Source organism: Sinocyclocheilus grahami, unplaced genomic scaffold, assembly GCF_001515645.1.
Source record: "Sinocyclocheilus grahami isolate Dianchi unplaced genomic scaffold, SAMN03320097.WGS_v1.1 scaffold859.1, whole genome shotgun sequence".
Taxonomy (NCBI): domain Eukaryota; kingdom Metazoa; phylum Chordata; class Actinopteri; order Cypriniformes; family Cyprinidae; genus Sinocyclocheilus; species Sinocyclocheilus grahami.
Window position 1 is genome coordinate 17,418 of NW_015506038.1, and position 14,254 is coordinate 31,671.

Below are 14,254 nucleotides of genomic sequence, written 5' to 3' on the forward strand. Positions count from 1 at the left end.
ACTGTCGTATAACTTCAGAAGAACCTGAATATACAGCTGAATGATGATCTCAAGTACTTGCGTTTAGTACAGTATTAAAATTACTTAATTTGAGTAGCATTTTGTGCGACTAAATAGCCTTAATAAACATGACAATCAATCATTTATCTGAGATCTTGAAAATAACAAGAATGGGAACAAACGTATATTCCATAGCAATGTTTGTATCAGTCACTGAGTACGTGTTTTGGATCATGTTAAAATCACTCATTTTTATCAAATTGATTATATACTGTTTAGCAATGCCCACACACTCTTCTGATTGGCTGTAAATTGATTTTTTTTCACATCTGACGCGGACAGACAAATGAACTTATACCTGGAATCTTATCACATTGCTTCTAATAGGATACTTCATGCCGTGATTTTGGTCACTATATAAATGGTGCTTGTATGGAAAAAAGTTCTTCAAAAATTCAGCCTTTTGAAATAAAATAACAATGCACAGGTTTGTAATGACATGAGGGTGAATGAAGAACATCATTTTCATTTCTGAGGGAACTATCCCTTTAAGGGTTGAGAAGCCCCGTCAAACAATGCATAAGATCCATTCATAAAATATTGGATGCACATTTTTAGATATTGTATTAAAACGCATGCAGACCCATGACTAATGATAGAAATCAGATATTTAACTTGTCCCGAATGCCTTGTTACATCAACAAAGGGGTCAAGAAAGAGTGTCAGCAATAGACTGTAAAAGCTCCGCCCCCTTTAAAAACAGCACAGATGTAACCCAGTATGCGGTGTGTTGTCGTGATGATCCTGCCAGAGGTCATTTTATAAGGATCAGTATTGTGCATTGATCATGTTTACGAAATCAAATTCAAACCTGTTTATGTGTATTTAAGCATGTAAGTGTTATGTAATAGCAGGTGGGAATACAGGCTGCATGTTGATTGATGCATTGGACTCCACCCCTGAAGAAAAGGATAATTATATTTTTGAGACAATATATATATTTTTTTACTTTTACATGCAGTACACATTGATTTTATCAAAACTATAGTCTTTTTTGGGGGGGAAAAGACAGTACACTGTATTGCAGGTGATATATATATAATTTTTTTTTTTTTTTAATAATTGTCCCTACAATTCAGCATATAGTTTTATTTGGTCAGATAGTTTGAGGGTTGGTTCCTTATTGCACTGATGTCATTTAAGGACATGTAATATTGCTCTGTTGTTGTGTACAGTGTTACGTATAGGTACTGCTCCATTAAAGCCATTTATGTTTTTTTTTTTTTTTAAGTGTGCTGAGAGTTGAAGTTATTGAAAGTGCTGTCGATGAACAGCTGACCGCTCTGCGTCTATCTTTAGAGAGGCGTTTCAGGTGCTGAGTCAGACAGTAACTTCTAGCAATACAAACAGCCGCTCAAGAGGTGAATTACAGGGGTGACATGGCCGTGAGGATGACATATGAGATATTTCAGATGAATGATTCAGAACAGTTACAGAAATACACCTGATGCCAAATACTGAGCCACACTGTCAGAATACAAGCAGTGCTCGAAACTAGCAAACCTCAGTAGAGAAGTTGGTCCGAGACAGACAAACAGTACTCTGTAAATATTGTCCAGCGTTTGTGTAAAAAAAGAAGAAATGGAGATTAAGTTTCCTTAATTCAGATTAACATTGTAGCAACAGTTATATTATTGTTGAAAGAACGCTTTAAGATAGAAACTGGGTCAAATGCCAGCACTGAGCATTAATAAAAATACACGTGAATCTCATGAAACATATCAAGAACATATTTAGCTCCTATTTTGCCCCCAAATTAATTAATGAATACAGTTTTAAATATAATGCATATCCAATACCGTTCAAAAGTCTGAGTTAAGTAAGTCTTTTGATTTAATAAATGAATGCTTTTTTTTTTGGGCACAGTGTTTATGAACAGCATTTTTTTTACCCGATGTATTATTGTTCCCATTATTTAATTTTAAATTCTTGATGTTTAAGTGGAGTCTGTGGATTGATTGATTAATTATAATCACCTGTTGTATGTCGTCTGTTATATAATCATTGAGAAACAAAGAATTGTCACACTAAGGCAGATAGCCGAGACGTTTGTCTATTTTATCTGCTGTTTCAATTGTAATATAAAGATTTAATGAGTGCAGACCAACCTTTGATATGTTTGAATAAATTAATAATTTCAATGCATCAGTTCATTCAGCAAGGATGCAATAAATTGATCAAAAATGACAGTGAAGACATTTGTTATAATTTATAATCGTTTATAATGATTTTTATTTTAAATAAGTACTAGTTTTAACCATTCTGTTCACCAAAGAATTCTTTTTAAAATAGTAACAGTTTGCACCAAAATATTAAATGTAAATGTATTATTATTACATATTAATAAGAAGAAAAAAATAGGTCAATATAATTCTTAAGCATCAAATCAGCATATTATACTGGTTTCTGACGGATCGTGACACTGAAGACTGCAGTAATGATGCTGGAAATTCAGTTTTGCATCACAGGAATAAATTACATAAAAATCAAAAAATGTTTTGATCAATAAATGCAGTCTTGGTGAGCATTGAGACTTATTTCAAAAACATAATAATATACAACTTGTTAGTTGAACTACTTTGAATTGCTGATTTAAATTACTAGCACAATATTTTTGTCTTTATGCATAATATATATATACTTTTTCTTTTGGTGTTAGTGAGATTCATATGGATACACTTTTACCTCTATCACATTTTGAAAAATGTAAGAGCTTATCTTTTTAAAAAAGGACATGCTATTTCTGATTTCAGTCACACCCTTTGTTTATAAAGCCATATTTCATTCTCAGATCTGTTTGTAAGGTACTATGAGATGACTGCCACAGCGTTGGTTGTGCTGGCAGTGCTCCGGAAACGAATCTCTATCTCAATATGGAAACAAACCTCAGAGCCAAAGCATTAGGAGTATGTGTTGGCAACCACATTACACTAACATGAGCCAAATTCTGTTTTTAGAAAGCATTTTGAGTATCCTGGTGCTGATAACATATTTTGATCAGACCAAGAATCCTTTGTGTCTTTTGTCAGTTTTCTCTAAAGTACACTCATAATCAAATAATCAAGATTTCCTGCTCCTGAAATGCTGTTTTACATGACATGGCCATTTGGATTCCCTCAGGAACTGACAGACCTACAGAGAGATCCGCCTGCCCAGTGTTCAGCAGGTCCGGTCGGAGAGGACTGTGAGTACATGAGTTACTATTGAGTTACTGTTTTGTCAGATTACTGTTTCAATATAAAGATATTCACTCTAATAGAGATCCCACTTAGATCGTCCAACACTAACTACCATTCTCAGCATACATTGGATCAGGTCTTGCTCTGCTTCAATACTGCCTATTGATTTTATATAATGAATCATGTTTTTCAGTGTTTCACTGGCAGGCAACAATAATGGGGCCGGTAAGTAGCCATTTTTCTTCCTTATTCTTTTCAAATTACAGGGTTCCCATAGTCGTGAAATATCAGGGAATTGTGATTTCCAGTTCTGGGAAAAAAAATCAATACACTTAAGATTAATACAATTAATAGACTTAAAATGAATAAAATCTTAAAATGTCTTGGGAAAATCATGGAAATTCATTGGTCAAAATGTGTGGAAACCCTGAAATTAGTTAAAGGGATAGTTCACCCAAAAATGAAAATTACCCCATGATTTACTCACCCTCAAGCCATCCTAGGTGTTTATAACTTTCTTCTTTCAGACAAATACAATCGAGTTATATTAAAAAAAATGCCCTGGCTCTTCCAAGCTTTTATAATGGCAGTAAATGGGTGTCGAGATTTTGAATCGTCACTTCTCACCGGACCCTACGCTACGTCCTACATCATCCACTGAAACGCCACTCTCTCGTGAATGTGTGTCCAACAGTTAGCGGAAGCTAGAGATTACAGTTTATAAAGTTTTAAATATGGATATTGTTCTTACACAAACACATTGATTCACTTCAGAAGGCCTTTATGAATCCCTCAGAGCCGTGTGGAGCACTTTTTATGACGGATGGATGCACTTTATTGGACCTCAAAATCTCGACAGCCATTCACTGCCATTATAAAGCTTGGAAGAGCCAGGACATTTTTTAAATGTAACTCGATTGTATTCATCTGAAAGAAGAAAGTCATGTACACTAGTGTTAATTTCGTTAACGAAGACTATGACGAAAAATGTTCGTTGACGCGCTTTTTTCCCATGACTAAGACGAGACGACAATAAGGTCAATAAATGATAACTAAGACTATATCAACGAAATAAGACGAGACTCAAATGTATTCAAAAAGATAAAAACTTTACCAAAAACCTCTTTTTTTTCCGTCAAAAAAGGAGACAAAATGTTATTGCAGACTGCTCTACTACACGAGCTTACATGAGTACGGTTGGCAGATATCAAGAGTTCTAATTCCCGAATCAGAGCTTCGCTGTTAAATTCATAAATTTTCTGCCTGGTGTGTTTTGCTTATTTTAAGCAATCTGGCAACCATGCGCACACACTCGCTCCTAATTGTGGAAGCGCCGCCGCCGCTGATCTGAAAAACAAACAAGCTGGAGTTTAGCGATCTAAATGAATGCGTCTGTGTTCTGTCATAAGATCTTGAATATATTGTTTGCGATTGTGATAGCTGAATAAATACACTTACTGAACCGCTGTTGTTTTAATAGAGAAATAGACTATTGCAATTATGGAATTAGTTTTTTTGTTTTTATCAGTTTAACCATTATACATAATGACGAACATGTGGCTAATATTTAATTGACTAAAAAACCTGACTAAAATGCCCATATATTTCATTGAATAAAGAAAAACAGGACAAGTTTGTCTAAATATGATAACTAAAATGTACATTTGAGTAAGACTAAGACTAAATTAAAAATGGCTGCCAAAATGAATACTGCTGTACGGTTAATTAATAATAATCTTATTGCTAAAATGTCAAGTTTTCATTGACTAAAACTAGACTAAAATACTTCAGGTTTTCTTGGACTAAAACTAGACTAAAATGTTGAGACTTTTAGTCGACTAAAACTAAATAGGATAAGGTTGACTAAATATGATAAAAACTAACAAGGACATTTTAGCCCGAGACTAAGACTAAAATGAAAATAGCTGACAAAATTAACACTAATGTACACCTAGGATGGCTTGAGGGTGAGTAAATCATGGGCTAATTTTCATTTTGGGGTGAACTATCCCTTTAAGAAAAGTTTTAAAATTATTTAAAAGGGACATTTAGCACCTTTATAGCATTTTATTTTCTTCTAGAAGTCCACTTGCAATGTTAATGAAAGTTTGCATGTACCAGAACCAGTTAAAGTTTAGTGAAATAATCAGGTTACTGTACCTTTAACACTGCTATATGTAAATAGCCTTTGTTCTGATTGGCTGATCTTCACGTCCAAGCGCAGTTCAGAAGATTTGCACTGTGAATGTTTGTATACATTGTACAAAAAAAAAGTCATTTAAACTAACAGAATGTTACATTTTTGAATTAATTTGTCCTTGTCATACATATAAATAAAATATTGCCTGTTTTGTGATGATTGCAGTACATGCATATATTAGCAAAGCGGTGTTCTTGGTTTTTAGAATGACAGTCCATATCAAGGAGGGGTTTTCTTCCTTACGATTCATTTCCCAACAGACTACCCCTTTAAACCACCAAAGGTAAGCTGCTCTGTGATATTCATTGTGTTAGGAGACTTTAGTCAAATGCAAATGTACGTAATGGTTTGTGATTCTGTAATCAGTACACTTTGCATTGATTGACAGGTCGCATTCACAACAAAAATCTACCACCCCAATATTAACAGTAACGGCAGTATTTGTCTGGACATCTTGCGATCTCAATGGTCACCTGCACTTACTGTATCCAAAGGTAAGATTCAGGCAGCATCTCAATGCATGATGCAAGCACTTTGAAAATAAAATGTAAAAAAAAATTTTGTTTTTGTTTTTAAGAAATGAATGCCTTTATTCATCAAGGATACATTAAATTGATCACAAATGACAGTAAAGACATTAAAATGTTACAAAATATTTCTATTTCAATTAAATGCCGTTCTTTTTAATCTTCTATTAATCAAAGAAATCCTGAAAAAAAATGTATTATGGTTTCCACAAAAATATTAAGCAGCGCAACGGTTTTCCACACTGATAATAATCAGAAATGGTTCTTGAGCATCAAATCATCATATTAGAATGATTTCTGAAGTGACACTGACTGAACACTGGAGTAATGTTGCTGAAAATTCAACTTTTCCATCACAGAAATAAACTATATTTTAAAATATAATCAAATATAAAACAGTTCTTTTGAATTGTAATAATATTTCACAATATTGCTGTCTTGCATAAGTGAAAACATAAACTCTTGAATGGTACTTATGATGTATTCACATTGCAGGTATGAAGTTGTATTGATTGTAGGAATGCTTATTTTCAGGAATTTCTGTAATTATTTATTAATCGATCAATTGTTAATTGGAGAGCTGCGAAATGCAGTATGTGCAGGACTCAATGTATGCTCATGTAGCCTGATTTAACCATAAATTAAATAAATGGATTTTTATGAATCTAGGTTCATGTTAATTTGAAAATATTAGATTATAGTTCATTCATATTTGTTCATCAATAATCATACTAATTTACATACTTTGACAACTTGAAATGTTACAAATGAATCAGTGTATTTAGAAATTGATCAAGATTAATAATTAATGTAAAAGTATTTTTCCATTGTTAGTTTACAATACCTAGTGAATTAACTGTTAACAAATTAAGCAAACGTTTAGGGTTACCAAATATATCTAAGAAATGCAGGTATTGAGATTCTTCTATTAATACATTTTAATTTGCATAATCACATGTCAGTGCATTTATGTTTAGAATGAATACACTACTACAGCAAAATGTATTGTTCTTAATAATGTGACACTTTTTTTTTTTTTTCTAATAAAATGTTATTGTGTGGATTGTTAAATATTTTGACTTTAAACATTGCTTAATTCTATTACCAAATCATAACATGCCGTTGATGTACAGGTTAAAAGTCACCATTGCATCGGCCAGTAGAACCTACAGTACATGTTCTCCTGTTCAGGAAAACCGACAGATGATTGTTATAATTTAGGTATTATGATGTTCTCATGTGGCTTGAACACTTGTTGGACAGACACTGTTTGACTGTTTGTTTTGGCGTCTCTGGCTAATAGCAGAGCGCTGAGCCCAGTGTGGCTTATTGTGTTGTCAGACTGCAGTGATTACTCTTTGTTCTAAGCAATGACCTAGTTTGGATCACTCCACGGGAAGCTGTTTGTGTTATATGACAAACTAACACAAGGCAGCTCCTCATTCCAGCAGTATAGACGATCAGGAGGTTTTGGTATTATATCTTTTTAATGTGTTTCCTTTCTTTTTTTTTTTAGTCTTGCTGTCCATCTGCTCCCTGTTATGTGACCCGAACCCAGATGACCCGCTGGTACCTGAGATCGCACATACATATAAAGCAGACAGAGAAAAGTGAGTGACAATTACGTGCATATTTGAATGGCTTTTTAAAAAATTGTTCATGTGTTAATTTTTCTTCTTTTGATCAAATGCCTATTTTTGGAAAATCCAATGAATCGAATACAAATGAAAAGTACTTCATTGCTTGTGATGTGTTTCTGCTTTTATTTGATGGGCGAGTGTACAAAAACAGCTTTATGTAACAGAACAAAAGACTCGGAACAGTACAACTGTTATACTGCAGATTGTCCACTCTGATTGGATGAGCCACATTCAGAGCTGTTGTAAAAGTGCCAATACATGCACACGTGAGACTGTTAAAATCTGTATTAATCTGCCAGGTTAGTTGCGACATTGACCTTCTCTCCATATTACACCCATTAATAAAAAGCTCTTCCTTGTCTTGGCTTGATTGGGACGTGTTAGTCTCGTGTAGTCAGATTTTTGACTGATGCCGTTTGGTCTGTAGCCGCTTTGACTGGCCATGGACTGCTCACTTTTGTAAAAGGAAGACGTCTGACTCTACAGTAAAGTGACCAATAACAGTTTGCTTTCTTCAGCGTCATGTTTAGGGGCGGATGAATGTTCCAGACAGGTGTGTTGGCTAAAAGCATAGTTAAAGGGATAGTTTAGCTAAAAACGATAATGTGCTGTTAATTTTACTCACCCTTAGGCCATCCAAGATGTAGGTGCTTTTTTCTTTCTTTCATTTATAAGTGTGGGGTTATTAAGGTTTTTTGTTTTATGAAATTAATACTTTTATTCAGCAAGGATGCATTAAATAGATCACAAAGGACAGTAAAGACATGCATACTGTTACGGAAGATTTCTATTTCAAGTAAAGCCTGTTCTTTTGAACTTTCCATTCATCATAGAATCCTGAAAAAAATTCCACAAAAATGAAAGTCAACAGTTGCCATCACATCAAGAGTCAAAAAAGCTACTAGGCAATTTAGAATTGATACCTGCGGCTCCTGACGATATATTGAGGTCTTATGAAGTGAAACGATCGGTCGGTGCAAGAAAACGGTTCATTATTTACAACGTTATTAACTGTGATCCAGAGCCTCAGACAAGCGGGGAAATCCGATTCATTTACGCAAACTAGTTCTTTTAGTTTGTTTCTGGTTTATTTACGTAATCACTTAATGGCGTAACGTATAAGCAATTATATTATTAAATCACCCAATAATGATGTGAAACATGAATACAAAGCGTAAAGTGAATAAACTAGCCTTAATAAACTCACCTTTTTAAATAAACCATGAGAAACCATAAAAACTTTCATTTAGCCTCTTGATTCATGTGCATACCAGTCCGAGTCGAACGGTTTCCTCAGTTCAGTGACTGTTGGAGGAAGTGGAGCGCTGAATGAGTTGGCAAAAACCAGCAACATAGGATCATATACCGGTATTTTGGCTCATTTCGAGTCTGAGTGACTGTCAGGCGTCCGAAAGTAAGTTTTCAGTTTAAAACAGTTTGCGTCTTGAGCAGCACAGATCTACAAGTTACTCAATAACTTGTAGATCTGTGCTGCTCAAGCCGCGCACTGTTTTAGACGGTTCAGTCCTTTGTGATTGAACCAATAAACAGTGTCACATTATATCCACTTTATGTAAAGCATTCTTGCTCACTGTTAAAGGTGGGGTAAGTGATTTCTGGTAGCCAATGTTGATATTTCAAATCACCAAAACAAACACGCCTCTACCCCAAATGGGTCTCGCCCCTATTTTGATAGCTCCGCCCCAAACATACGTATGCAACCCAGGCAACGATAAGCAAAACCAATGTTACACCGTGTCTACACCAGACGCGTGACAAAATACTATAGAATTCATTATAATCAGTGATGCTGTCTACACCATAGATATATATATACATATCTATGGTCTACACTGGATGTGGCGCGGCACGACACGATAAATCCCCGACAGAAAACTGCTGCTGCGTTCTATTTATGGTGTATTGGCACAAATTTCAAATGATTTTCAACGGTAGCTTTATCGCGTCCAGTGTAGACTGACTTTAGCTGTTGCGGCGCGGCGCGACAACTCTCACATCCGGTGTAGACACGTAAGCCTTCTTTTTTTCCGCAGACGTTTTCCTCTTTTGTTTTTTATCCGCCATCTCTATCTTTCTGTCGCTGGACTCGGCTAATGTCCGTCCTGTACACTGAGCGCTCTCTCCTCCACATCATGAGTAGACACGCCCCTTATTGCTGATTGGCTACAAGTTTGTTTTGGTACTCAGCCCGAAAAAATACATACCCCACCTTTAAATAAAACAGAAATGTGACTTGAATTACATTGTAAGAGTTTATCCTTTTTTGCTCGTAGGTACAACAGACTAGCGAGAGAATGGACGCAAAAGTACGCCATGTGAGAGTGCCTGCGACTAAAACACTACACAATCAAACGGACAGAGAAGCGTGTTTTTACTTTGAACAAGAGGAGTCAAAAGAAGTGGATGTTGAGGGGAGGGACCCTTGGAAGGGAAGGCGGAGGTGAGGAGGTGAGAGCCGCTGGTACATGTTGGACGCTATGTGCTGAATCTGCTGTCATGTGCCGTTCTCCCAGATCCGCCGCCACAACGGCTTAGCCTGGAAAACTCCAGGAAAACTGTAAAACCGGACAAACCTCGGGGAACCACAACCCAGGAAGTTAGACTTGTACTTCTGTTAGTTCTGTTATTACTGTCATTGTGATTTTCTCAGTGTTGCATTCTCACTCTTGTCATCACTGAACGAGGAAACGTCGGGCTGAAGTTGGAATTGCGGCGATACAGGATTGATTGTGTCTGAACCATCGCACCGTCCCGTTGGAGTCCCTGTGGAAACCATAGTTGTGTGTGCACTCATGCACTTGGCATGTTTAACGGTTTGTGGTAGAATGTAAAAAATCGGATGTCAGAAAGACCTTACTGTAGTCTCCAACTTCCTGCCGTTTCAGTGTTATCCCATAAAACACTATGAATGTGATTAGGAAGAGGTTGTGTCCTAATGAGATAATGCGATTTGATTTTTGAACAAATGGAGGTCATCAATAGTCAAGTGAGTCTATATCTTTGTGCTATAAAAAGAAACCTAACACCAGGTCCTAACCAGACGCGATGCAAAGAGATTCCATATACCCTCATTCACTGTTCCCTACGTTACTTCACTAATATAGTCCACTTACAGGAGTGAATGAAAACAAGTGTGTGAACCTGGACTCTGAGTACATCAGAAGAGCTGCAGGAATTAATTTGGCTCGACCCTCACATGTTTTTAGTTGAGTGTACATTGGTTGTACACTAGATATCGAGATGCATTGAATGAGTGCACTCGATAATGTCCACTTCGGTTTCAGTCACCACTACAAATGGCAGTTTCCTCCAATAGTGACCTTTTAAGGGTATGGGGCGAATTTGTCTGTCCACAAAAGGCGCGACAAGGCACAAGATGCAACAAAATCAATCACAACTCACAGCCAATCAGAAGAGTGTGGGCGGAGCTCTCTGAAAGCTTACTGCTCACTCGCTGTGAAACGGATATGTAATTTCATCAAATTTAACTAAAATATATACTCAGTGATTGATACAATTTTGTCATTTTGTTGTGAAATGCACTTGTTTGTTCACAGAGTTCACAGTTTGATCTTGTTTATTTCAAGGTGTTTTCAAGATCTGAGGTACATTATCCATTGTAGCTTTCATTATGGCGTTAAATTCATACAAAAATGACGTTCATAACGCAAATGTAACTTTTAATATTGTACATACCGGAGATAAGTCTAATCGTTGTCAGCCGCAAGGTAGCATGAATTGAAAAAAAAAATTTGAAAAATGATTTTAAAATTAAGTTTTTGAAAAATAGAATCACTCGTCGCTTACCGCCATCGCTGTTGATTAGGACAAAAGCAAAATGTTAAACAAACCCTTTTCTCGTGGCGTGTTGCATTGCGTCTCATTAGGACACTGTTATTTTTAATTATTAGACATAAATATTTTTTTATTTAGTTATAATCCTATCTCCTTTTGACATTGTTTATTTAACCTTGAGCGTCGGTCGATTTCAGAATTAAGCTGGCCGTTCACACAGGGCATGTTCTTGCTTTCCATTTGCGCTGTATTTTCAATGTTGCTCTATGTAAACGTTCATCGTTTGATGTGCAGTTAGAATGGTGTCGATTTGAAAAGAATGGACCAATCAGATGAATCTGGGGGCACGTTAACCGTATTTACTGTACATATGGACAAGCTCCGTCAACCTGTTTTTAATGCAAAAACGTGTCTTGCACGAACGGCCACTAAATTTAATTCACCTCAGCTGCATGTGCATGATATGGCAGATGTGTAAGTATTTGTTTTGATAAGTATTGTGAAGTTGCTTTAGGAATCAAGGCAGGTTTTTATACTTGTCTTAAAAATTCACCCAATTTGTTTGCAGAAAAAAAGAGGGAGCAAAAAAGCTGAACGGTGGGACTGTGTGGGGAAGAAAAAAAAGAAATGCCACCATTTCTGCCAAATGTGACTATGCCCCTTTCAGATTTGCAGGCAATGGGCACGTCATAGCGTATGAATGCAATATTTTTTTGGCTACTTAGCATTTATCTCTTCTACAAATCTGTCTGCAAAAGTGTAATCTTAATAATCTTTAGATACTCTTGTTCCTGTAGTCACTAATATTACTAACTTTTGACAGTTGATGGTACGTTTGATGTATGACCTGCTGGACTCAAGTACTTTTACTGAAAATTGATTTTTGTAAACGCACTCATTAACTCATGGCTGCCTATTTAGAGGTGGATGATCAAGATGTTTACACAGAGCAGAATGAAAAAAAATTGTTTCTTCACTCGTCTAAATAGGGCTAAATATTGCCAGAATTATATTAAGCACCATATATGTGTTCTGTCACCAAGAGAATTGACATTTGTGTCCAGTAAAGCTTTGGATGATCCAAACTTTTTGAAACGGCAGTATAGCTAAGGGATAGTTTACAACAAAATGTGAATTCTGCAATCATTTACTCACGTTTCCAAACAGAATTGATGACTTTCCTCTGTGAAACACCAAAAGAGATATTTTGAAGTATGTTCACGCTGCTGTTTTCATACAATGAAAGCAGATGGGGACCATGAACTTTCAAGCTCCAAATCAAAAGTTTGCCATTTGTTCCAAACTGAAATCTTAGTAGATGTTTATTGGAAATCTTTGCAATTGTTGCTTGACCGCTGTGGTCACCATTCACTTTAATTGCGTGGAAAAGAGCAGCATGAACAAACTTCTAAATTTCTCCTTTTGTGTTTTACAGAAAAAGGTCATCAGTTGGATTTGGAAAACATGATGGTGTGTAAATAATGATAGATTGATTTTTTCTTTTTAATTGAAGTGAATGTAAAATTGTATGCCAACTTCTCCTAACTTTGATTCAAAGACCAATGGTATCGTCTTTGCATCAGTAAAATTTTCACTACTAAACGTGGCTCACTGGTTGTGCGTCTGGAAGTAGAATGTTACGTTTAAGTTATTTATTTATTTTCTATTTATTTGTCGTCTTCCAGTCATCAGCTCAAATGCAGTTAGCCTGGAATTGCGAGTTGCTTCTCTCTGATGCTTCGTCTGAAGCAGCCGGTCGAGTTGCAACCCTTTTTGAGATTGTGCTAAGGCATGTGTATATCATGCTTTGCACTCTGGTAGTCTACAAACCTTTTCCCGCAGCTATTTGCAAGATATCAGGGATCTTTTTTCCATTCTCTCACCTCCCCCAAGACCCTCAATAAAACCTTAGCCTTAACCATCAATGTATAAGCAACTGTACTGTACCATTTACTTTGTTTTAACTGTTGATGGGTACTGTACTACTTTGTGTATCGCATATACACGTACACAGAGCCATAATGACCTCTCCTTGCTAACCGTTTGTGCTAGAAAACCCTGTCATCTAACCAGCTCTCTCCTCAGACTCAGTACAGCTGAGACTAACCTCCAAGGTGTCAACTTTAGTGAATAAAGCTCCTTTTGTTTAATACCTTCTCTTGGATTTATTGCAACACCACAGACTTTCAAAATGTTATGGTTAACTGCACTGTCTGACAGAATTCAGACAATAATGACATTTTATAGTGTATTGGATGAATCTCACAAAAAGAAAAAAATGATCATATTTGGGGTCATATTTTACCCCAAGAAAAAAAATGGAAAAAAACATATATGTAACAAAAAGACATTTAAAATTGTGTTCAATGTAAAAAATTAAGACATTTCAACACTGATAATGTTAACAAATGGTTGTGCTGCTGCATTTTTTTTTAAAATGATATCTTGTAAATGTGTATATTTCTAATTTTGACCATCCCTTATAATAAAGAAATAAAGGTTGTTCAATTTATAAAACGATTTATTTGGTTAAAACCTATATTATTTTGAGCTGTAACGTTGTTTAAATTGTTATTTCACGGTTTAGGATGCTACTATAGACATTCAGTCTCATTTCATTGAATCTGTAGATTTGTTAAAAATATATATATATATTATTTAGAAAGGTGGATGTAGTAACCACGCCCATGTGCTGCTCCATGCCTGTCCAGCAGGTGGCGCTGCCGCGTGGTTTATAAAACTCTACTATGCCAGAGAGTTGCTTGGTAACCTTCAGAAGTCTCATGTCCTCATTAATATTCATGAGCCGAGTCATCATTCGCCAGCTGACAT

General features: G+C 35.9%; 1 protein-coding gene across 1 annotated transcript in view; it reads left to right on the plus strand.

Moving 5' to 3' along the window:
• Window positions 1–13,572, plus strand: part of LOC107563169 (ubiquitin-conjugating enzyme E2 D4) — a 30,358-nt gene extending 16,786 nt beyond the window's left edge. Inside the window, exons 2-7 of the mRNA XM_016247966.1 lie at window positions 3,181–3,244; window positions 3,433–3,464; window positions 5,645–5,722; window positions 5,828–5,933; window positions 7,483–7,576; window positions 9,901–13,572. Coding sequence (XP_016103452.1) covers window positions 3,181–3,244; window positions 3,433–3,464; window positions 5,645–5,722; window positions 5,828–5,933; window positions 7,483–7,576; window positions 9,901–9,946 — 420 coding nt within the window. The 3' untranslated portion in view covers window positions 9,947–13,572. The remainder of the gene's footprint in view (window positions 1–3,180; window positions 3,245–3,432; window positions 3,465–5,644; window positions 5,723–5,827; window positions 5,934–7,482; window positions 7,577–9,900) is intronic.
• The last annotated feature ends 682 nt before the right edge of the window (window positions 13,573–14,254 follow it).